At 35.9% G+C, this 23,127-nt stretch overlaps 1 protein-coding gene across 1 annotated transcript in view; it reads right to left on the bottom strand.

The window, feature by feature from the left end:
* Positions 1-1,411: 1,411 nt before the first annotated feature.
* LOC109408428 (uncharacterized) overlaps positions 1,412-23,127 on the bottom strand; it is a 53,777-nt gene continuing 32,061 nt past the window's right edge. Inside the window, exons 6-8 of the mRNA XM_062856144.1 lie at positions 2,048-2,163; positions 1,835-1,982; positions 1,412-1,773 (exon numbers count right to left, since the gene is read on the bottom strand). Coding sequence (XP_062712128.1) covers positions 1,496-1,773; positions 1,835-1,982; positions 2,048-2,163 — 542 coding nt within the window. The 3' untranslated portion in view covers positions 1,412-1,495. The remainder of the gene's footprint in view (positions 1,774-1,834; positions 1,983-2,047; positions 2,164-23,127) is intronic.

Genomic DNA, 23,127 nt, shown 5'->3' with positions numbered 1-23,127 from the left:
TCATAGTCGCTACTAGCAATGGTGAGGACAGGAACTTAATTTGTTTCAACTTAAAACCATTACTCGTTAAAATGAGACGAAATGCCAATGAAATGACGTGCGTGCCAGCTGAAATGGAATCTTATACAAGCTGAAGGAATCCTATATAAGCCCCTGTAAGAATCTCATCAAGCACTCCCTGGGAATCCTTGAAAAAACTCCTGGAACAAATTTGTGGTGAAACCACGAAGGATTTCTTGGAGATATCCTGGATGGAACTCCCGTAGATCCCAGAAGGACCTTCTGGATACATAGGTGCCACCGTGCCGCCATCAAGTCATAAACCAGCACAATTTTCTAAGCTCGCGTACCCCACATTTTGAATTAAATCAAACCACACGTAAAAATCAGGCAACATTTTTCTAAGTCCGAAAGCTGACAAAAGTCCAAGCCTTATCGTTTGCGGTTCCACATACCAGCATGTACTTTATTTTTGACGCGTTCATCATCAGTCCGACATTTGCTGCTTCACGATTCAGGATGTACAGGCAGGTATGAGAGTCCATCAGTCGATAATGTCGTATGTCGCCTTGAAATCGATGAGAGTGAAAAAATGGTTACAAAAAATTCAATATGGTGGAGCGCAATAAAGATGGAATCGGTTTTAGGCAGTTTTGGACATGCAATACGGATATATGGGGAAGATGTCCAGAACCCAGTCAAAAACGATGAACCAAAAAATCCATGCTGGGTGGAATAAATTACAGGATGGCTTACCAAACTTAAAATGACACCTGTTTTTGTATATAAGTAACTCTTGCTGAGACCGGCACTTTGTCTTTGAAAATGTTTGAAGTGACGAATTGTAGAAAATCCTCACCAAACAAGTAAGGAAAATACATTTGGTTACTCAAATTGATGGACCCCCCGTTAGTTAGAGCCACAACCATTTTTTCGATCTCCTCGATTTTGGTCAATTCATGGCACATTACAACCGTAAGCTAGTCCAGAAACCACCTCAAAACGAAATGTTGCTGAAAAGAGGAAAGATTGAGGTTTTTGCAGTTATAAAAAATTGGGTCGGCCATATTTATTCCGGTCGCCATCTTGAATTTAATTCTTTTTTTTTCACCATGTTGGCAACCACCGATTTTCAAAATTTTTGCGTCAATCGGGAGCTGGGACATTTTTAAACAACATATCAAACAAACTAAAAACAAAAAGGCCATTTCAGCGGTCTCGTGAATGGTTCCTGGGTGCCAACCTCCAATGGGGCCTAACGGACTATCCCAAGATGCAACTGAACCGGGATATCATTTTCGGATTGTCCGATGTTTTAGGTGACAAATAAAACAAAAACAATAACAAAATCCATAAACTGAAAAAACATGTTTCTATTTCAAAACTCTATTCCAGTCTACATCGGCGGTCTCGGAGGATTCTTCCTGGGCTGTAGCTTGCTCACGTTCACCGAATTTGTCTACTTCTTCGCGTGGCAGCTGTTCAAACGTCAGAACTAGTACCGGCGCTGAGTTTTGGCTTTCAGGGCTGCCAGCTGTTCCTTGCACAGAGCACGTTTGCCTTCGTTGGTCTGCAGAAGCTTCCGCAGCCGCACTATCCGGGCCGCATTGTGATTCTTCTTGATGACGATTTCCCGTTCACGTTTCTCCAGTAAACGTTTCAGATCGTCCCGTTGGCGTTCTTTTTCTCCGAGTTGGAGCTCCCGCGTGCAGCTAGCCGCTAGCAGCAGAACCGGGGAATTGGCCGGCTTGGGGCTCACGTGGTTTGGACGTTCTGTTCGGGAAATAGTGTTTGAATAAATTGTAGATTTTTTGAAACCTTCCAATTTACCTACCTATCTTTCGTTTAATCGCCTGAGAAATCATGTCCTTGTGCTCTTGTACTGCACGTTGAATCTTGGAACAGCGAACTTTCTCAAGCTCGTGGATGGCCGCGATACGTTTATCGTTGGCCGCCATCTCTGCCAGTTGTAGTTTGGTTTCCTTGAATAGAGTGAAATTGGAATTATACATTTTGAATTGAAATATTCAAACTAAACCGTTTATACTTCGCAACGCTTTTTGAGAGTATCCAGTTGACTATTTTTGGTGATGAGATGTTCAGATAGTTCCTTCATTCTTCGCTCCAGTTCGGCGTGTTTTTTCTTGCCGGCGTTGATTTCATCTGCAGAACATAATAATATTTACCATTTATTTAAAATATTACCATTGATTCTAAAAAATTAAAATATTACCATTAATTCTCTGGTTTTCAATTTTCAACCTCTTGATTTTATCCTGATTCTTGCGGTTATTGGTACTCATTTCGATGAAGCGGGATCTCAACGTCAACTACAACACAGTCTAACAACATCAGCGTACTACTGTCAAATCAAGTTCCGAAATTTAACGTTTGACGTGTTTACGGTTTCCATGGCCACCTAGATAACATGGCTCGGGCCAAACTCGGGTCAAAAATCAAACGAACGAGCACGAACATTGAATATCGAATTGAGCATTGAATGAGAAAGAATGAAACCCACTAAGGTTGGATCGAATAAATGGACGCCTAAGACTCCTTGCTCTCCAAGGGATTTCAATGTGATGACGATTTTATGGACAGGCTTGTTAGAATCCCAAAATGTCCCAAAATGGCCGCCACAATGGCCGACTTTGGCACCTACTCATGATTTCGAGGGCACAAATCTCCTCGTAAACAAAACCAACACACCTGAGCTTCTCATTTTCAGCTTATTGCAAGTGAGCAAGAACAGAATAATAAAATGCTCTGTTGCTTGAAGCTTGCTTCATGAGATTTGTGCGTCTAAAGTTCTGATGCACCAACAATCAATATGGGTCATTCCATATGAAGTGACCGAGAAAAAGTGGAAACGTGTTATCGACCATCACGGATTTTGACCAAATTTTGTTGGAATGTTTGTTTAAATGGAGGAAGAAAAAATCCAAATTTTGGTGCCGATCGGATCACCCCTCGGCCCGTGGCAGCACTTCTCGTCTTTGCCAATACAAGAAAAATCCAAGTTTTCCCTTCCATTTCTTAATTTATAGCTTTGAAACTATAACATATACACATTTGTGACCTTCGGCTTTTTTGAAGAAAATTGTTGGAGGAATCCAGGAAAAATATTATTTTTTTGATACAGTGTTGCCAAATATCTTATTTTTCAATTTTAAAATTTAAAATCGATTTTTCGTCGAATGAGTATATTTTGATTTCAAAAATGTTGATTCCATCGTGTTTATTAGACATTTTCCAGTCAAAAAAGCTTAACTCCCCGAGGTCTTTTTGGCCGTTCCAGAGATACAGCGTTTTTAAGCTTGAAAACCGTTTTTCTCCAATTTACAAGTTTCGCGAAGAAAACATTATTCGATGCAATTTAAAGGTGATTTAGGCTGATTCAGACCAAGGAGAATAGAAAACTATGTAAAAATAATAATATGACAGTGTTGCCAGTTTATCAATTATGGATTTATTAGAATGGATAACAATAAATTGCTAAAGTTTATAATTTATGTATTATAATCCTTATTTCAATTTAAATTCTACCTATGTAAACATTAAGGTTGACGAAAGTGTTGCCAGACATTTTAATTTTATTGTAAAAATCTACATGAGAACTTTTGTATCAAATCAAATTATCAAGCAAGAATCATAAATTCCTTTTTTACAATTTTAATGCTATTGGCAACACTGAGCCTTGATAGTTTTCATTTGATGTGCAACTTTTTATTCTTCAAACAAACCTTTAATAAGGGCAGTGGTGAATTCAAATGTTGACTGAAATTTATTACGCAAATTGATTCCGACTGTTCTTGGTGTATTTTTAGGATTTTTAGCTTTTCAGTCCGATTGTGAGATCAAAAACAACCTTATGTTCTCATATTCCGACGCTTCGTATCGGATCTTGAGAAAGATCCCATACGGATCGAAACGTTGGAGTAAGAGAACATAAGGTTGTTTTTGATCTCATAATCGGACTGAAAAGCCAAAAAATCCTAAAAATAAGTTCAGAATTACGAAAAACCATTATGGATGACATTTTATTCCTTAACGTACAAGTTGCTATTCAATTTTCTGTTTATCCATTGTTTTGAACTTGTACGAAGAAAGGAAAGTTCCCAAAAGTGAGTTCAGTTAACTTCATTAACTCGCATACAGACAGAGTACTTTGAGTAGAAGTTCTTTTTAGCTAACCGCCAGTTCAAATTACTCAAGGATGCAAAAAGAGCTCAAAGTAAAAAAAATGTAAAAGTTTCACGAGAAGGATTTTTGAGTTCCCGTAGAGTTGCATTGTTTCGCACATGAAAAAGGATCAAGCGAAGGATTAGATGGCACATTTATAGGACTAGCAACCCGGGAGTGCGTACAAGGTGTAATTATCCAGGCACCTAAACAACATTAAGATTGGTTAAAAATGAGTAAGTGACATAGTATTGAAAGTTGAGTAATTTGAACTGGCTGTTGGGTAAAAAGAACTTCTATTCTAAGTACTCTGTCTGTATGCGAGTTAATGAAGTTAACTGAACTTACTTTTGGGAACTTTCCTTTCCCTGTACAAGTTCAAAACAATGGATAAACAGAAAAAAAAATTGAATAGCAACTTGTACGTTAAGGAATAACATGTCATCCAGAATGGTTTTTCGTAATTCTGAACTTATTTTTAGGATTTTTTGGCTTTTCAGTCCGATTATGAGATCAAAAACAACCTTATGTTCTCTTACTCCAACGTTTCGATCCGTATGGGATCTTTCTCAAGATCCGATACGAAGCGTCGGAATATGAGAACATAAGGTTGTTTTTGATCTCACAATCGGACTAAAAAGCTAAAAATCCTAAAAATACACCAAGAACAGTCGGAGTCAATTTGCGTAAATCTGAACCATGCATAAATTCCAGTGAGCATTTGAATTCACCACTGCCCTTATTAAAGGTTTGTTTGAAGAATAAAAAGTTGCACATCAAATGAAAACTATCAAGGTTCAGTGTTGCCAATAGCAATAAAATTGTAATAAAGGAATTTATGATTCTTGCTTGATAATTTGATTTGATACAAAAGTTTTCATGTAGATTTTTACAATAAAATTAAAATGTCTGGCAACACTTTCGTCAACCTTAATGTTTACATAGGTAGAATTTCAATTGAAATAAGGATTATAAATAATACATAAATTATAAACTTTAGCAATTTATTGTTATCCATTCTAATAAATCCATAATTGATAAACTGGCAACACTGTCATATTATTATTTTTACATAGTTTTCTATTCTCCTTGGTCTAAATCAGCCTAAATCACCTTTAAGGTGAATATATAACGAAGCCACCCCTAGAATTTTCAAAAGCACAAATCTGAAGAACCCAATGTCTGACTACGCTGAAAAGTTGATCGATTGATCACCCGCTGGTGGTGACCAATCGACCAACTTTTCATCACAATCCATCATTTGGTTCTTCAGATTTGTGCTCTTGAAAATTTGAGAGGTGGCTTCGTTATATATTCACCTTAAATTGCATCGAATAATGTTTTCTTCGCGAAACTTGTAAATTGGACTTATTTTACATATTAGAGAAAAACGGTTTTCAAGCTTAAAAACGCTGTATCTCTGGAACGGCCTAAAAGACCTCGAGGAGTTAAGCTTTTTCGACTGGAAAATGTCTGATAAACACGATGGAATCAAAATTTTTGAAATCAAAATATACTCATTCGACGAAAAATCGATTTTAAATTTTAAAATTGAAAAATAAGATATTTGGCAACACTGTATCAAAAAAATAATATTTTTCCTGGATTCCTCCAACAATTTTCTTCAAAAAAGCCGAAGGTCACAAATGTGTATATGTTATAGTTTCAAAGCTATAAATTAAGAAATGGAAGGGAAAACTTGGATTTTTCTTGTATTGGCAAAGACGAGAAGTGCTGCCACGGGCCGAGGGGTGATCCGATCGGCACCAAAATTTGGATTTTTTCTTCCTCCATTTAAACAAACATTCCAACAAAATTTGGTCGAAATCCGTGATGGTCGATAACACGCGGTGTGTACACTTGGTGTGGAATGACCCATATGCAACTGGCAATTCGCCCGTGACCCCGGTTTCATCAAATATCAACGACCCCAATCCCCCAGACTGGGGCCCCAGTACATATTTTTTGAATGACCATAGGAAGGCGACGCTTTTGATGTTTTTCGCTGCCATCAGGTTACCCATATTTATTTGATGAGAATAAACATTGTAAATTTGTCTCCTGACGCGATCACACAGGTTTTCCGCTTTGCGCGTTTCCATTTTGGTAAGTTTTTATCATTCTTATTTCCGGGCATCTACAATTCAATGTTCCATCTTGTTTCCCACAGTCTTGCAGCGGACGACAGGAATCCGTCCGGATGTACCCGGAGATGCGACAAAAGCAATAGACAGAGTGGACGAAGTGGACACAAATCTACCATTATAATATAAGGAAAGTTGCCCATACTCATTAGTAGCAACAGACCAGCGAGACCTCAATGCCGCCTAGGCTTAAGCAAATATTGTCTCGTAAAATCGAATTATGTGATCACGATAATTTAATTTTTGCATATCGGAATAAATTTAAGGTTTACATATCGGAAAGTTTTGTTTACTCTTAAAATTTGTCCTTTTGGATATCTTCAAGTACACTATAAAACATTTTATCAATGGTTTTCATGAAAGCAGTCATAAATCTGCGAGTTTTAATTATTGCTGTAATAAAACCCTAATAAAAATCAAACAAAACCAATCAGCAATGAAATTGTTACTTGGGATGTATGCCCTTTTCAAATGTTGCTCCATAGATTTATGTTTGTGCATTTGTTCGATAGTTGTAAACAACGACATACATGAACCTGTCAAATGAAAAGGCCATTACATCACGAAACCTAACTTCAAAATTTCATTTTCTTGTCATTTTGACATATCAAACACAATTCAAACAGTTTAAGTTTATATTTAGGTGTAATGAAAAATCACAGGCAAGAATCACAATATGTTTAAGAATGCATGAGAGTGATTCAATGTAACTTCTGAGCCTACAATAGACCACCCCACCAGGTCTCAGGACTCTTCAACCGCGTGCAGACAACGCGTTCACGACCGCAATTTATTTTTCAGACCGTGGCCAATTCCTTCAACAATTTCTCCAGACATCCTTCAGGGATTCCTTCAGAAATTCTTGCACGAATTTCTCCAGGATTTCCTCCAGGAATTTTTTAGGGATTCCTCCTGGAATTTATTGGGGAATTTCTCCTCCAGGAATAAAATTTCTCCCGGCGTTCTTCCAGGAATTTCTCCATGCCTTCTGTCAGGAATTCCTCCAGGCATTCCTCCAGGGATTTCTCTAGGAATTGCTTCGGGGATTCCTCCAAGAATTCCTTCTAGGATTCCCCCGAAAATTCCCATTCCCCTGGAAATTCCTGTAGGAGTTTCTCCAAGAATTTCTCCAGGGATTTTTCCAGAGATTCCTCCAGGAATTGCTTCAGGATTCCTTTAGGAATTTCGCCTTGGATTTATCCGGGGATTCCTCCCGGAATTGTTCCTCCAGGCCTTCCTCCAGGAACTCGAACAGAAATTCTTCCAGTGATTCCACCAGATATTGCCTTTGGGATTTCACTAGGAATTCCTCCTGGAATTCTTCCCAAGGATTCTTCCAGACATTCCTCCAAGAATTGCTTCAGGGCTTGCTACATGAATTTCTCCAAGGATTCCCCCAGTTCAAACAAAAGTGGAGAATTTATTCAGCAACTTTCTCCAAGCACGATACAGGCTTAACCCTTCAGGACGCGCGCCGTTGCAAAAAGTACAACACTACTAAAAAACCTCGCTCGTCACATACAGCGCAAGCGAGGTGCAGTTTCAGCTGCTTGAAGGCGCGCGTAGTGAAGGGAAGAAACATGTGTTATATGCAAGAGCAATTTGTCTAATCATATTTAATATTTCTCTTCTAAACGTACATATTTATAACACAAAAGCTTTTCCAAAAATTCCCTCACTTGGGATTTGAACTTGTGATCTTCCAATCACCCGTCACCTTGCCGTCTGCACCATCCTGGAGTTGAGAAATGGGTCGCTCAATGCGGAACATATTCTCAAAGCTGTGAAAGAATAATATTCAGATTTATGAAAGGTTGGAAATGCAAAAATAAAAGTTGTGGACAACAGTTGTGGACTGCCTTTTTTCCCGGTCAATCCTAACAATTATTATTTCGTACGAACAACACGTCGGAGCCCTGTACGAATGAAACTGTGAAGGAATTTTGTAGATCCGTTGACCCATTCTCGAGCCAAATTGTAAAATACAAACACCATTCCATTTTTATTCATATAGATTGAAGAACTGTTCTTTTATCATCACTTTAACCTGTTGTACGAACAAGTAAACCAAAAATTCGTTTATGTAGCTTACTGTTCAACAATCATTGAACGTGTCCACAATAGTTGAAGTCTAGGGGCAAGACAGATCTAACAAGAGAAAATCTGTGCTCAAAATGTTGTTCAGAATTCCTCACAGTTCCTCAGATTTTCTCCCATTTCTACCAAAGTGTGATCTGGCACCAATGTCAAACTGCAAAGTGTTGCGTGTGCTGAATTTGATCATTGATAAAATGAGTAACTCAGAATTTCTCAGAGTTGCTCTTATTTGCACAGTGTCTTGCCCCTAGGTTGAAGTATTACCCAAGTAACCACGGTACTGAAGCCTTATTACATGCAGATATAAGGTGTAAATACTTTAAATCAACCTTAAGTTTGCATGTAAAGTAATGATTGCTCTAAATACGCCGTATATCTGCACGCAATAAGGCTTCAGCACCGTGGTTACTTGGGTAAAGACCAAAAGCATTTGTTCGACTTATATATACCACAATAATCAGCTATCGAACCCTGTGGAATATAAGTTTTTTAACTTGTAGAAACAAGTTTTTATTCAACTAACATCAAATCTAATATAGTCAAATCGAATAAACAAAAATAGTTAACGTTTGTTAAGTTTATAATTAAATCGCTGTTCACATCAGAGACAAATGTTGAATTTTGGTTTATTTATAATTTAAATAGCATCATTTCAGCTTAATTTTCAGCATATATTTTTATGCAGCTAAGGATGTTATATACAAGCAATAATTCAGCATGTATGCTTATTTATTACTATTAATTGTTACTTGGTCGTGATGTCATTTTTTGTTTAAGTTTAACTATTTTCAAGTTACTGCCAGTATAAGGCTGGCATAGTCAGAAACATAACAATTTCAATAACTTCCTGGCAGTTGAGATTTGATCATATGCGTAGATCATTATTATTATCATTATCTCGTGAGTGCAAATGTTTCAGGAAAATTTTAAATACTTATCATCACGAGTCAACGAGCTCTGCCACAAAAGAAGAAAATGAGATTTCTTCTGCCCTAATGATCAAAACTGAAGAAATAGTAAACGAGATTTTTAGCAAATTCCGTTTGATATTTTGAAACGCCACGATTTTAATTTACATGGACGCATTAATCGCTTGAAAACAGAACGCAGTGTAAACAAGTACAGCAATTCTCCAATAATGATGTTTCTAGATACAGGGGATGGCCAAAATGTTTGGGATAGGCAACTTTTTTTCTCCCACAAAAAAATTCAACATGCTGTAACTTTTCATAGAGTACATAAAAAAACCTCAAATTTTGACTGTCTGTCAACCTATTATAAGTGCATCATTGGTACAAATTTAAGTTCGATTGATTAATATTTCGCGAAGTTAGAACCGTTCGGGTAAAACACTATTTTTTAGACAACTAATTTTTGAACTGTCATATCTCGAAAACCAGTGAACCGAATTGAATGAATTTGTTAACGTTTATCAACAATATATTGATAATTAATACGACGTTATAAAATGTAATATTTTCTCACGGCGAATTAAGTTATACCGGATTTAAATTTTTACCCATATAGAGGAAAATAAGTCAAATTTACAATACCACACAAAAATTATTAAATGTGTTCTTCCTTCACTCTAAATAGGCTCTAATATATCTAATTAGAGATAATTTGAGAACAGAAGTGGAAAATCTTTGGATATCAACACTAAAATTTATTGACATTGATGTGAAGAAATTACATTTTTTCGAGAAAAATCCAAAAAGTGTCAATCCATGATAACTTTTTTCAACGTTTAGAAAGTACATATGTTTTAATAGTTTGTGAAGCATTTACATATTGTTAGTGTACGTTCAAAATTTGATTCAATTCGGTTCACTGGTTTCCGAGATATGACAGCTCAAAAATGAGTTGTCTGAAAAATAGTGTTTTACCCGAACGGTTCTAAATTTGCGAAAGATTAATCAATCGAGCCCAAATTTGTACCAACGATGCACATATACTAGGTTGACAAACAGTCAAAATTTGAGATTTTTTGATGCACTCTATGAAAAGTTACAGCATGTTGAATTTTTTTGTGGGAGAAAAAAAGTTGCCTATCCCAAACATTTTGGCCATCCCCTGTAGTTTGCTATTTATATTACTCGGTCGCAAAATCTCAAATACTATCAAACTTTGATGTACCTAGAATTTTTCTAAGGAAATTATCAGTGGGTAATGTATTTATAATCAAAAGACTAAAAAATCTAACTTTTTTATACGATTCGGAAGAATTCGAGCATAAAAAAGGAAGTAAAAATATGAAAAATATCGTTGAACTCAGGTAAATAAAAAAATGCCAAAATTAATATGGTATCAAAGGGCAGCTATATTATCACACAATTAAAAATAAGAAATTAGCAATAAACTTGATCAAATTCGCCTAACACTTTGTATGTGAGAAGCAATAAAAAAATAGGTTTTTATTGAATTACTCGAAATTCTATAGAGATTTTTCAATAGTTGTTCGTGCAGATGATGAAAAGAAGGAACATCTCTCTATCATAAAATACTTAGAAAGTTTTCATCAAAATTTTTGTGAGATATTAGCTATTGCTATTTTTTGCCGTTTCAGTGCGCGTTAATATTTTAGTCTTTAAAAATTAGCTTCCACGTTAGTAAAAACAAAAAAAAATAGCTTCCTATCTTGTAAAAAAAGTGAAAAAACTATAACTTCCTTAAAATAATAGGATTGAATAATTATCCCTCGAATTCTGTTTCCGACTAGTACACGTCTATTTCGGGCAAAATCTTAATTTAATTCCCGTCACATTTTCTTCGTGACACTATGATACATAGGATGGTCAAAAAATATTATTTAACCGTAGGTATTTATTCGAAGATTCGGTCATCAATTCATCGCAATCCAAATCAAATCATGTGTTCAAAATACGATTGAACAGAAAGTTTTAAACTGAGATAGTTGTAGCTTTAAAATAACGACCAAAATATTCCAATTCATGTTTTTGCCCATCAGATCACAATACGTCATCACAGTGCAACGAAAAAAATCTTTCTCTGTGGTTTTTAAATACGATGTTTCGTATGCAGAAAATCCACGCACACACTTGCTTGCATCCTCCCTAGACGAAGACAACTTGTTGTTCACATTTTACGGACAGGAAATAAGTGATTTATTTAATTATTTGAACAGCTTTTGCTGCATTCTGTACCAGTGTTATCCATCTCTTGAGTGCACAAGAGCTTTTGTAGGGTGTGAATTGAAGGTTGGTCTTACAAGTTAATTTGGCTAAGTGAACAACAATTCAGCTAGCTGCTGCTGTGGTGCGGTTGCCTTCGTCGTAGGCAAAAGGAGAAAAAAAATCAATTCGTAAGTGAAGTGAAATTGAAACGTAAAATTCCGCGTAATTATTCGATTTCCAGTGCTATAGGGGCCGGTTATTGATAGTCTACATATGTCTGCTTCCAACTAGGTGAGTTGGAATATCTGTAATAAATGCGGCTATTATCCATCGATATGACGGGAATTAGCGCATATAACGAAGTAAATTTCTACCTTACTTGTGTTTCGCGAAGAAATATCCTAGTTATATGAAAGTTCTATATTAAATAATGTAAATTCTGACACTCAATACAAAACTCAAGTCTTTTGAGATATTAAAGCGAATTCATTTTGAAACAACTAACAACCATGCGGGTCTCCATGGTCAGGGATGGGAACACTCACTTGCAAAGAGTTACACTCACTTGCTATTTTCTCAGCTTAGAAGCGTGTAATCAAAAAACAATGTATGGACGACTTTTGCCTTGTGGTTTTATCTCAAACTTTGCCGAATAGAATAAAGGTCGCACACGAATCCCAAAGTCGTTACAGAGCTGTGAAAGTGACTCTCCACAAGGTGAGTGTGATTTACATTCACCTCGTGGAGAGTTGCCTTCGCAGATCCCTCATGAGTTCGGTATGCGTGTGCGACCTGTACTCTATTCGGCAAACTTTTAGACAAAACCATAAGGCGAAAGTCTTCCATACATCGTTTATTGATTGCACGCTTCTGAGATGAGAAAAATACAAGTGAGTGTAACTCTTTGCAAGTGAGTGTTTCCATCCTTGTCCATGGTTGTACAACTATGTACTGTTAAATGTGAAACGTATAGAGACTTATATAGGTCATCATTTCAACTATGTACCTAGTATCAACTGATTTCATATATGGAGGGATTACTGTAGTTCTATATATAAGCCCACAGAAATGTAAACAGGGAAATCCATGAAATCACAAACTAATTCCTTGTATGCAAATAAAATTCCAGCCATCGAAACAAACAAACTGGATAGAAGTTCCCGCATGTTTGTGCCAACCCAATCGAGCGTCACACAATCTACATATCAGCTTCTGTCATCAGTCAAAACAACCCAACAATCCGGATCATACCGGTTGATAATATACATGGTAAACAAAGAAAACAGAATCTACAAGTTATTCAGAAAGCGATAAAGAAGACGAGTTGTTATCGCGCATTTCGCATAAGCACTACTGGGGTAACGGATATATTTTGGCCCACCTGTCTTGTTTGACTTTTTCAGCATATAACATCGATATTTTTTAAACGGCAATCGCGCAAGTTCAGCAAGACAGTGCTGAGGATGTCTGAAATTTTCGGTAGTAAAAATTTTTGGACGATCATAAATACAAAAAAAAGTAATTTTCAAAAAAAAGCTTCCAGCTAAGTTTCAACAATAGTAGAACTAGAAGAAACATGTAAAATCGTTATAAAGAAAAAAATAAATACATAGTAGACATGATGACTTCGGCAGATCAATAATCTATTTTCATCAAGAATATGATAAGGCAATGCACTAATATGCTATGCATCTTCATATAAAAAATAGATCACTATTATGTGTTATAATTATTTTATTGACTAAAATAGCCCACTAAACAGCAAAGCTACAATTTCTCCCAAATCAGTGTCAAGATAAGAAAATAAAACAGACAAGCTAAAATCGGTCCACGTGAATCAACATACACCCATCACTCTGCTAACACTCTTTGTTTTTGTCGTAAATGACCTTACTGACAAAGGTATAATGTACGTACATGCATCCATCTCGAGGATACCAATGAAAGATAATCTTTTACAGCTGTCTCTTCGCAGAACCGGTATGTGGTCGAAAATTTGTTGCAATCCGGATAAAACCGGAAAATGGAATAGCTCGACAAGTCGACATCATCATACAAACAAAATGTTGATATGATCATTAATGCATTGGAAAAAAAACATCAATAACGACTCCCGAAAACGATCAGTGCTAGATTGGTGATAAAAATACTTCATAAGTATTGACACTTTTTGATGATCGTTGTCAATTAGGGTTTATATGGACTCCCCACTAAGAATTGGCGAATTGAACAATATATTAAAAAATAAAAAAACGGTGTTAACATTCGTTGACGAAATTGTCACTAAGATGGACAGTAAAAGAAAATTTAAGAATTGAAGAAAATTAAAGACAAAATCCCAATAAACCTTTCAAAAAATGAGTAATTATTAACTGAGAGTTTCCACTGCCAATGACCATTTTGCATGTGGCAGGCACAAAGATACTCTATGCCCAAGGAAGTCAATAAAAATTTACTTCACGAAAAGTTGTTGGGCCGACCAAAAAACGAACCCGTCACCCTCGGCATGATCTTGCTAAATACTCAAATCTACTAGGTAGCTATTTAAGTTTGATAAAAAAAACGAAATAATGGTTTTGGATCTTACGTTGTGATAACGTGTGGAAGAATGTGATCCATTGCTTTCTTCCAATTTAAACATAAATAAAATCCTTGCTTAAAATCTCGCAAAACAAACTACGTCTTACTCAAAGTCTTACTGCCTTGTTCTATAAAAACTAGAAAGTCAGCAATACCAAATGAATCATTGATCTAACATTGATTCTGATTAGAATACCAGAACCACATTCATACGTCACTAGACTCGAAGCATGCAACACCGGTCTTTATGTATTACGTGACTTATCCCACATCCTTAGAAATTTACCTGCCGCAACCATCTCTTCTACTCAACCTCCGCTGAAACCCAGTTAGATTATTAGCAAAATATATTTTCCATCACTACCCCGTTGCGTGATCAGGCAAGCTAGAGGAATTGAGTTCAGTCAACTCGAATGTACTTTTTTTTTGTTGCAAAAACGCTGGAAATCCGATGACATTCGTAAAAAATCCGGCAAAAACCGGCGAAAACTGCTGTTCGAATGTAGAATAACTGCCGCGCCGTTGCATGAGGGTGCATTTATTCCGTCTGGAGCCGGCTTCATCACCCGGTCAGAAATAGCCCTCTGTCTATGGCTGTCTAAATGCACTTGATTAACACTGTACCTGTTCCTGTGAGCAGCAGCCGAATTCGCCCTGTTGCCGGGTGCATTCTGACGCGCAATACCGAGTCTGCAGTCCCAATGTGCTCTCTCGCACACCACGTATTCAAATGTTCCATATTTATCTGCAATATTTGCATAAATACGAACGAATATCTTGCGTTGAGAAAATGCGGAACAATCTACCTAGCAGTGATTAGGTCATTTTCTTTTACTTCAACTAAGAGTTTGTTTGTATTGTAAAATTCCTGAGTAATCCAACTTGTGATATGTACAACTTTCTATCTCTCCGCTAGAACCTAATCAATTTGATCCAAGATTTGGACTCTTCTGCTTGCTCGGCGACATGCAGCAAGAAGGTTACTGAGCATCTCGCCACTAGTATGCTGCGTATCGCCCTAAGGCTTGCCGTCCGATGGATCTTGATGGGGTTCATGTAAAGACTTGAACATCATAGAAAACTTAGGCGCGCAATGCAATCCTCCAAAAACACAATGGGCCTGGCAAAAAAAACCGAGGTAGAATGTTCAACAAATCCAGTGAATGTGTTTGCTTTGCGAATGAAATGGATATTATGAACAGACATCTTTGAAAAGTTAAATAAACAAATAAAGATTTGTACGAACTATCATAGTGAATGCGCCCAATGCAAATTACGTGCTGGCAGGCACAACCGAGGACCGTAGAATTTACATCGGATGTCATGTTAGGATAAACAGGGACTACCTTCGAGGTGGAAAAATTGATCTACCTCGGATTAGGGTGGGGCTAATTTTAAAAAATGTCTCCGGAATATGATTTCCCATGTGGAAAGTGATCCACTAGTCGAAATAAGTGAGCTGTACAAAAATGAGCGATTTCGGTTGACATTAAGGGGTGGCGCAAAGGGTTTAAGTAAAATTTTTACTAGAACAAACCTCCAAAAAAAAATTCAAAATTATTTTTCAAACATAACATTTCTAGACTAAATCGGTGATTTTAGAACCCAATTGGGCCAAATTTGTGCTCAAATCTCCAATGGTTTCCAAGAAATTTGAAAAAAATGTCATATTTTGGTATCTAACCCAAAAAAATACCAAAATACGACATATTTTTTCTGATATCTCAGAAACCAGTAGAGATATCGCAATTTTGAGCACAAATTTGGCCCAAAAGGGTTCTAAAATCACCGATTTAGTCTAGAAATGTTATGTTTGAAAATTAATTTTGAATTTTTTTTTTGGAGGTTTGTTCTAGTAAAAATTTTACTTAGGCTGTCCATAAACCACGTGGTCAATTGGGGGTGGGGGGTTGGTGGGGGGGTTTCGGCCAAAGACCATTTTGTATGGACAAATAAAAAAATGTGTATGGACTAATGACCACGCGGGGGGGGTGTTGAAAAGTCCCAAAAAAATAACCACGTGGTTTATGGACAGCCCCTTAAACCCTTTGCGCCACCCCTAAATGTCAACCGAAATCGCTCATTTTTGTACAGCTCACTTATTTCGACTAGTGGATCACTTTCCACATGGGAAATCATATCCCGGAGACATTTTTTAAAATTAGCCCCACCCTAACCTCGGATCCATGTTAAAGGCAAGCCATATCGCTTACAAAGGTTGACAAACATTTTGTTGGGCACACTGCCCACTATAAATTCCCCTTGCTGTGTAGCTAACGGCTTTTTTCTAAACCATGGGAGCATAATGTGCTCAACAGACACCTGAACAGGAAGATCAAGCTAGTGTGGGGTTAAGTCCGTCTTGTACAACAAAAGTAAAAGCCAAGACTTCTCTATACTCGACCAACTAAACAACATTCCCATGTCCGCTAAACCCTTCGTCTCTCAGGATACACCAAGAAGGCATTGCTTCTGCATATCGCACCCTCAAGGGTAGCTGTGTAGCCTGCAGCAACGAACATCGATAACTCGCTTTGGAGTGTCAATCAAGGTAGTATGCTTGCGCTTAGCCAGTTTCTCGAGTGGTCCTCACCACACTCAACATGTTAATTTAGAACACTCAATTTATGTTAATTTAGAACTCAAACAATTAAAGAGTATAATTTGTAAAACGACGTATCTATCTTTTTCGATCTTTTTAAGAAAGCTACTAGGGCACTGGTATAGTGGGATTCTTCTTGCACATGCACTAGCTGTGTACAAGATAAACTTTTATTTTTGCTGACGACTGATTCTCCAGGACCCGGTAGGGATTGCGATGGAGAAATCCAAAATGGTTAATAAGCATATCGCGAATGTTATCGCAAACAACCCTACGCTGCGCAAACGTTCCTAAATAGGAGAAGCCAGAGTAGATCGCGGGGCAACGGTGGCTACGTTCATCAAAGTGAATTTGATTTTTAAGTTCTTTCGTTTTGAGTTTTTAATTTCCACAAAATAAAACTGTTTTTACATTGATTGATGAACTTAATTTTTTTTGAAGAAAAAAATAGCTCATTTTACCTTTCTTCTGCTATTTTGAAATAATAACTGAATCTACCATTATTTTAAAATTGAATTTGAACAACTAAACCTACCATTATTTTGATCGCCACATAAACAGCTAAATTTGTTATTATTCTGTTATCAATAACTCAAGAATGTCATATTTTGTTATTCACCGATAACAGTTAATTATGGTCTTATTTTGTTATCAATATCTCAATAACAACTTATTTTGTTCTTCAATTAAATCCGCATGCTTTACCATTACTTTGTTATTACAATGGCAAAATAAATTATTTTTAAGTTTTTCTGCCAATAAAATCGTGTTATTATTTTTGTTATTTTAACTCTTATTTCAAACAAACAAATAACACATTTTGCCATTCAAACATTCTGTTTTAATGGTAAAATTTGCCATTCTTTTGCCATTAAGCTCTACCCGGGAATTTAGCGCTGATTTCGAAACCGACCTTCAAAAAATTTTAAGTAGAACAGTTTTTGAGTTTTAGCTCAATATCGAGGTTTACAACTTTTCAAAATATGTAATTTACTAAAATTCAAATATATTGCGTTTTGTTCAACCAATTTTAAATCTTTTTCCATAAATTAAAAGCTGAATACAATACCATTCGATCATCTGAACACAGGTTTTGCGTCAGATTGATGAAATTCAAGATATTGGCGAGTTTTGGGGACGATCTTCTTAAATTTTAGCAAAATTCCCAAAAATTTTTGAAGAAATGTATTTTTTTCAATAAGAAAAAAACAACTTAAAAATTCTTTCTCGACGTTTATTTGACATATCATATGTAGGCGAGTTACAGTAAAAAATTCAGCTCAATCGGAGCATTGATTACGAAGAATGAGATTTTTGAAGTGAGCGACTTTGCTTAAAAATAGAACAAAAATCGATTTCAAATCATCAACGTTGTATGGGAAGTCGAAAAATTTTTCGCTCTACTGTATTTTTTTTCCTTCGCGTTTTCGAATTCAGGGCATGATTCTACACCAAAAATGATCATCAGCTTACCGAGTTCAAAAATGCTGTAAACTAGTGTAATTATTCGGGGCCGGTTATTGATAGTCTACATATGTCTGCTTCCATCTAGGTGAGTTGGAAAATCTGTAATCAATGCGGCTATTATCCATCGATATGACGGGAATTAGCACATATGACGAAGTTGATTTTTACCTTACTTGTGTTTCGCGAAGAAATGTCCTAGTTATATGAAAGTCCTACAGTGATAGACACTCGTTTAGCCGAGGCCAAAAAAATTTCAAAAAAGTGTCAGGAAACTCATACAAAAGATTTTATGATAAAACTTTTTTATCGAAGTGATAGTATATCTAGCACTGTTTTTAAAAAATGTGATACATCACACTTACATGTACACTAGTGTGGGTCATCAGAACCGTTTTCTCAGATCAAAGCTTTTTTGGTTCCGTTTCGGGTCCTGAGTATCTGTGCAAAATTTGAGCACGATCGGTTGCGTCTACACTTTGCGCATTGCAATTGAAATTTGTATGGGATTTTGTATGGGGAAACATACTTTTTTGCATTTTAGCCATAAGTTGAAAAAGTTTGTCTGAAACTTTTAAACCGATACTGTAAAATGATAGCCTAGGATGTTCTGAAAAACTTTATGGAAGTCCGCAAAGCGATCCGATGCTTGTGAAAATAGTTATAACCAACGAACCGCATGCATGTGTTTATGTTTTAACATGTAAAGGAATAACAATAGCAACAAAATCATGCTGTTTCGCCAAGCAATGCCAACGCTATAACTTTTTTCATAAGCATCAGATCACTTCGCGGTCTTCGACAAAGTTTTTCAGGACATCCTAGGTTATGTTTTCTCTTTATCGGTTACACGGTTTTAGAAAAAAAAAATGAGCTTGTTGTGAAAGAAATGCAAAAAAGTGTGTTTTCCCATGTAAAACCCCATACAAACTTCAAACGCGATGCGCAAAACGTAGACATAACCGATCGTGCCCAAATTTTGCACACTTATTAGGGTCCTGAAATGGGATCAAAAAAGCTTTGATCTGATGGGATACCATTGAATTTTTCATTTTTCCATATAAACGATGACCCACTCTAATGTACACTGAAACAAAAAAGAGGGTGAAAATCCTTCAAATGTAATTTTTTGCCTAGACATTCGTTTAGCCGAATTGTACAATTTATTGAATTCCATAATAAAAAAAAACTAACAAATTTCGAAAAATATCCAACAAAACCATTTTTTATGATGACCAGCTTTATAGATCGACTTGTAAATCATGAATTAGATCGTTTTTGGAAGTGTTGCCATGTTAATTTTACATGCATCTCGTATAAATATGTCATAATATTGTAAATGTTTCCAAATTGAGATTTGATGTAGTTATTTTTATCGGAAGTGTTTCAAAAGAATCTAATGAAAGTTTCATGACGAGTGCAGGTTGAAAATTTACGAAAAACAATGTTTTTAACAAAAAAAAAATAACGCAAACCATCAAAAAATCACGTATTTAGGAATTGTTTTGATGAAATATGATGGTTTCACCTGCATAAATCACAGCGTTTACTAATATTACGTCTTCTAATAGCTCCAATATCTTCTAGACTGTATTCTAGCTGAAATAACATACATTGGACGGCTCACATTTCGAGAAATGGCACCGAAAGTATTTAAATTTCTAGCATGAACTACTTGTTTGGGGCTGTCCATTAATTACGTAAGGGAATTTTAGCGATTTTCTGACACCCCCTCCCCCCCTTGTAAGATTTTTTGTACGAGATCCCAAAAATTTTTGTATGGCGCGTAAGATTTCACTAACCCCCCCCCCTCCCCCAAAATCCCTTACGTAATTAATGGACAGCCCCTTTCATGATTTAGACGTTTTTTTAAATAATTCATGTTAAAAATGAATGTGGTTCACAACTAAGACTCATTTATAATATATTTCTTCAGATTGAATGAAATAACTCAATTGTTTGACCATATCTTGCATTTTTGTATGAGCATCTGCTTTTAAATAAACAGGGTACAAAAATTCTGACACTTCTTGCAGTTCTTTCACTTAGTAGTCTTCTAACTCATTAAGTAATGCTAGTATCAAACAGGTTTACTCCACAGGCATTAGGGCACGTCTTTATTTCAACGCAGAACTATTTATTTTAGCTTTTATCAATACCATTTTAAGGTTTAACCAACAAAAACCAATATACTTAATTTTTTCATGACATTTTATGCAATAATTTGAACATTTCTAACAATAATTCTGTGTCATATTTTCAAAACTGCTAATCTAGCTTACGTTTGAGTGTTTACAGAAATCATTTTTCCTCAACAAATTTGTTTATCATCGCTTCTCCTTTTCAGGACATTTTTTTATAATATTTCTCTGAATTTCACAAATAAATAAACTTTTAAGGTCAATTATCTTGCTAACACGTCATAAACTAAATGCCTTGAGGTATATCCTCGAAATATACTCACGAAATGGCAAAAAATCTATTGAAAACCATTTTTTCATTTACCTTGGCTAAACGAATGTCTAGGCAAAAAATGACATTTAAAGGGTTTTTACCCTCGTTTTTGCTACAGTTTATATGTAAGTGTGATGTATCACATTTTTATAAAACAGTACTAGATATACTATCACTACGATAAAAAGTTTTATCATAACATCTTTTGTATGAGTTTCCTGACACTTTTTTGAAAATTTTTTGGTCTCGGCTAAACGAATGTCTATCACTGTATATCAAATCATGTAAATGCTGACACTCAATGCAAAACTCAAGTCTTTTGAGATATTAAGGAGAAACTTCAGAGAATACAAATATGGCTTCCACAATGGCCGACTTGGACCCCTACTCACGTTTTCAAGCGCACCAATCTTAGAAATTCGTAAACAAATGCTCTCGATTTGGAAAAGCTGCCTCTTTTTGCAAGTAAGCAAAGTCAGGATAAACAAGTGCGGCTTAGTTCGATGCTTCGTTCGTCAGATTTGTGCCTCTAAAGTTTATATGCAAAATTGACATGGGATTTCTTGACGTTTCACCTTAAAGCGAACACATTTTGAAACAATTAACAACCATGCGTCTTCATGGTTGTACAACCATGTACTGTTAAATGTGAAATGTATAGAGACTTATATACTGCCGTAATTCTACAAAGTGACGTAAGCGACATTGAGAGTTTTGGCCCAAGTTTTAGTTATTATGCATAAAACTCTTGCCCATCCTCTAAGTGTCTTTCCATAGATGATAGATTTCGACCCGATCTTGCATTCTAATACAGCAAGCATACCACAGTGTTATTTTTACACCAGATATTATACATACATAATATACCAACAAATGTCGAAATTTTGAATGGCGCTTACGTCACTTTGCAGAATTACGGCAGTATAGGTCATCATTTCAACTATGTATCTAGGATCAACTGATTTCATATATGGAGGGATTACTGTTGTTCTATATATAAGCCCACAGAAATGTAAACAGGGAAATCCATGAAATCACAAGCTAATTCCTTGTATGCAAATAAGATTCCAGCCATCGAAACAAACAAACTGGATAGAAGTTCCCGCATGTTTGTGCCAACCCAGTTGAGCGTCACACAATCTACATTCTGTCATCAGTCAAAACAACCCAACAATCCGGATCACACCGGTTTACAGTATACATGGTAAACAAAGAAAACAGAATCTACAAATTATTCAGAAAGCGATAAAGAAGACGAGTTGTTATCGCGCATTTCGCATAAGCACTACTGGGGTAACGGATATATTTTGGCCCACCTGTTTTGTTTGACTTTTTCAGCATATAACATCGATATTTTTTAAACGGCAATCGCACAAGTTCAACAAGACAGTGCTGAGGATGTCTGAAATTTTCCGTAGTAAAAATTTTTGGACGATCATAAATACAAAAAAAAAGTAATTTTCAAAGAAAGCTTCCAGCTAAGTTTCAACAATAGTAGAACTAGAAGAAACATGTAAAATCGTTATAAAGAAAAAAAAATACATAGTAGACATGATGACTTCGGCAGATCAATAATCTATTTTCATCAAGAATATGATAAGGCAATGCACTAATATGCTATGCATCTTCATATAAAAAATAGATCACTATTATGTGTTATAATTATTTTATTAACTAAAATAGCCCACTAAACAGCAAAGCTACAATTTCTCCCAAATCAGTGTCAAGATAAGAAAATAAAACAGACATGCTAAAATCGGTCCACGTGACATACACCCATCACTCTGCTAACACTCTTTGTTTTTGTCGTAAATGACCTTACTGACAAAAGTATAATGTACGTACATGCATCCATCTCGAGGATACCAATGGAAGATAATCTTTTACAGCTGTCTCTCCGCAGAACCGGTATGTGTTCGAAAATTTGTTACAATCCGGATAAAACCGGAAAATGGAATAGCTCGACAAGTCGACATCATCGTACAAACAAACTGTTGATATGATCATTGATGCATTGGAAAAAAAAACATCAATAACGACTCCCGAAAACGATCACTGCTAGATTTGTGATAAAAAGACTTCATAAGTATTGGCACTTTTTGATGATCGTTGTTAATTAGGGTTTATATGGACTCCCCGCTTAGAATTGGCGAATTGAACAATATATTAAAAAATTAAAAAAAAAAACGGTGTTAACATTCGTTGACGAAATTGTCACGGAGATGGACAGTAAAAGAAAATTTAAGAATTGAAGAAAATTAAAGACAGAAACCCAATAAACTTTTCAGAAAATGAGTAATTATTAACCCGTTAACGCCCAAGGTGTCTCACAATTTAAATCTTCAAATAAATTTGTTATCAAAGGTCAAGTTCCAATAAAATAAGTATGATTTGATGAAAAAAATGGAAGTCTATGGTGTAGTTCCAAAAAAATTCTTCATTGTAGGTCCTCAATATCTGATAATTTTCT

The sequence above is a fragment of the Aedes albopictus genome, chromosome 3 (genome assembly GCF_035046485.1).
Source record: "Aedes albopictus strain Foshan chromosome 3, AalbF5, whole genome shotgun sequence".
Taxonomy (NCBI): Eukaryota; Metazoa; Arthropoda; class Insecta; order Diptera; family Culicidae; genus Aedes; species Aedes albopictus.
The sequence above is the reverse complement of the archived record's forward strand: the minus strand, read 5'-3'. Positions and strand labels throughout refer to the sequence as shown.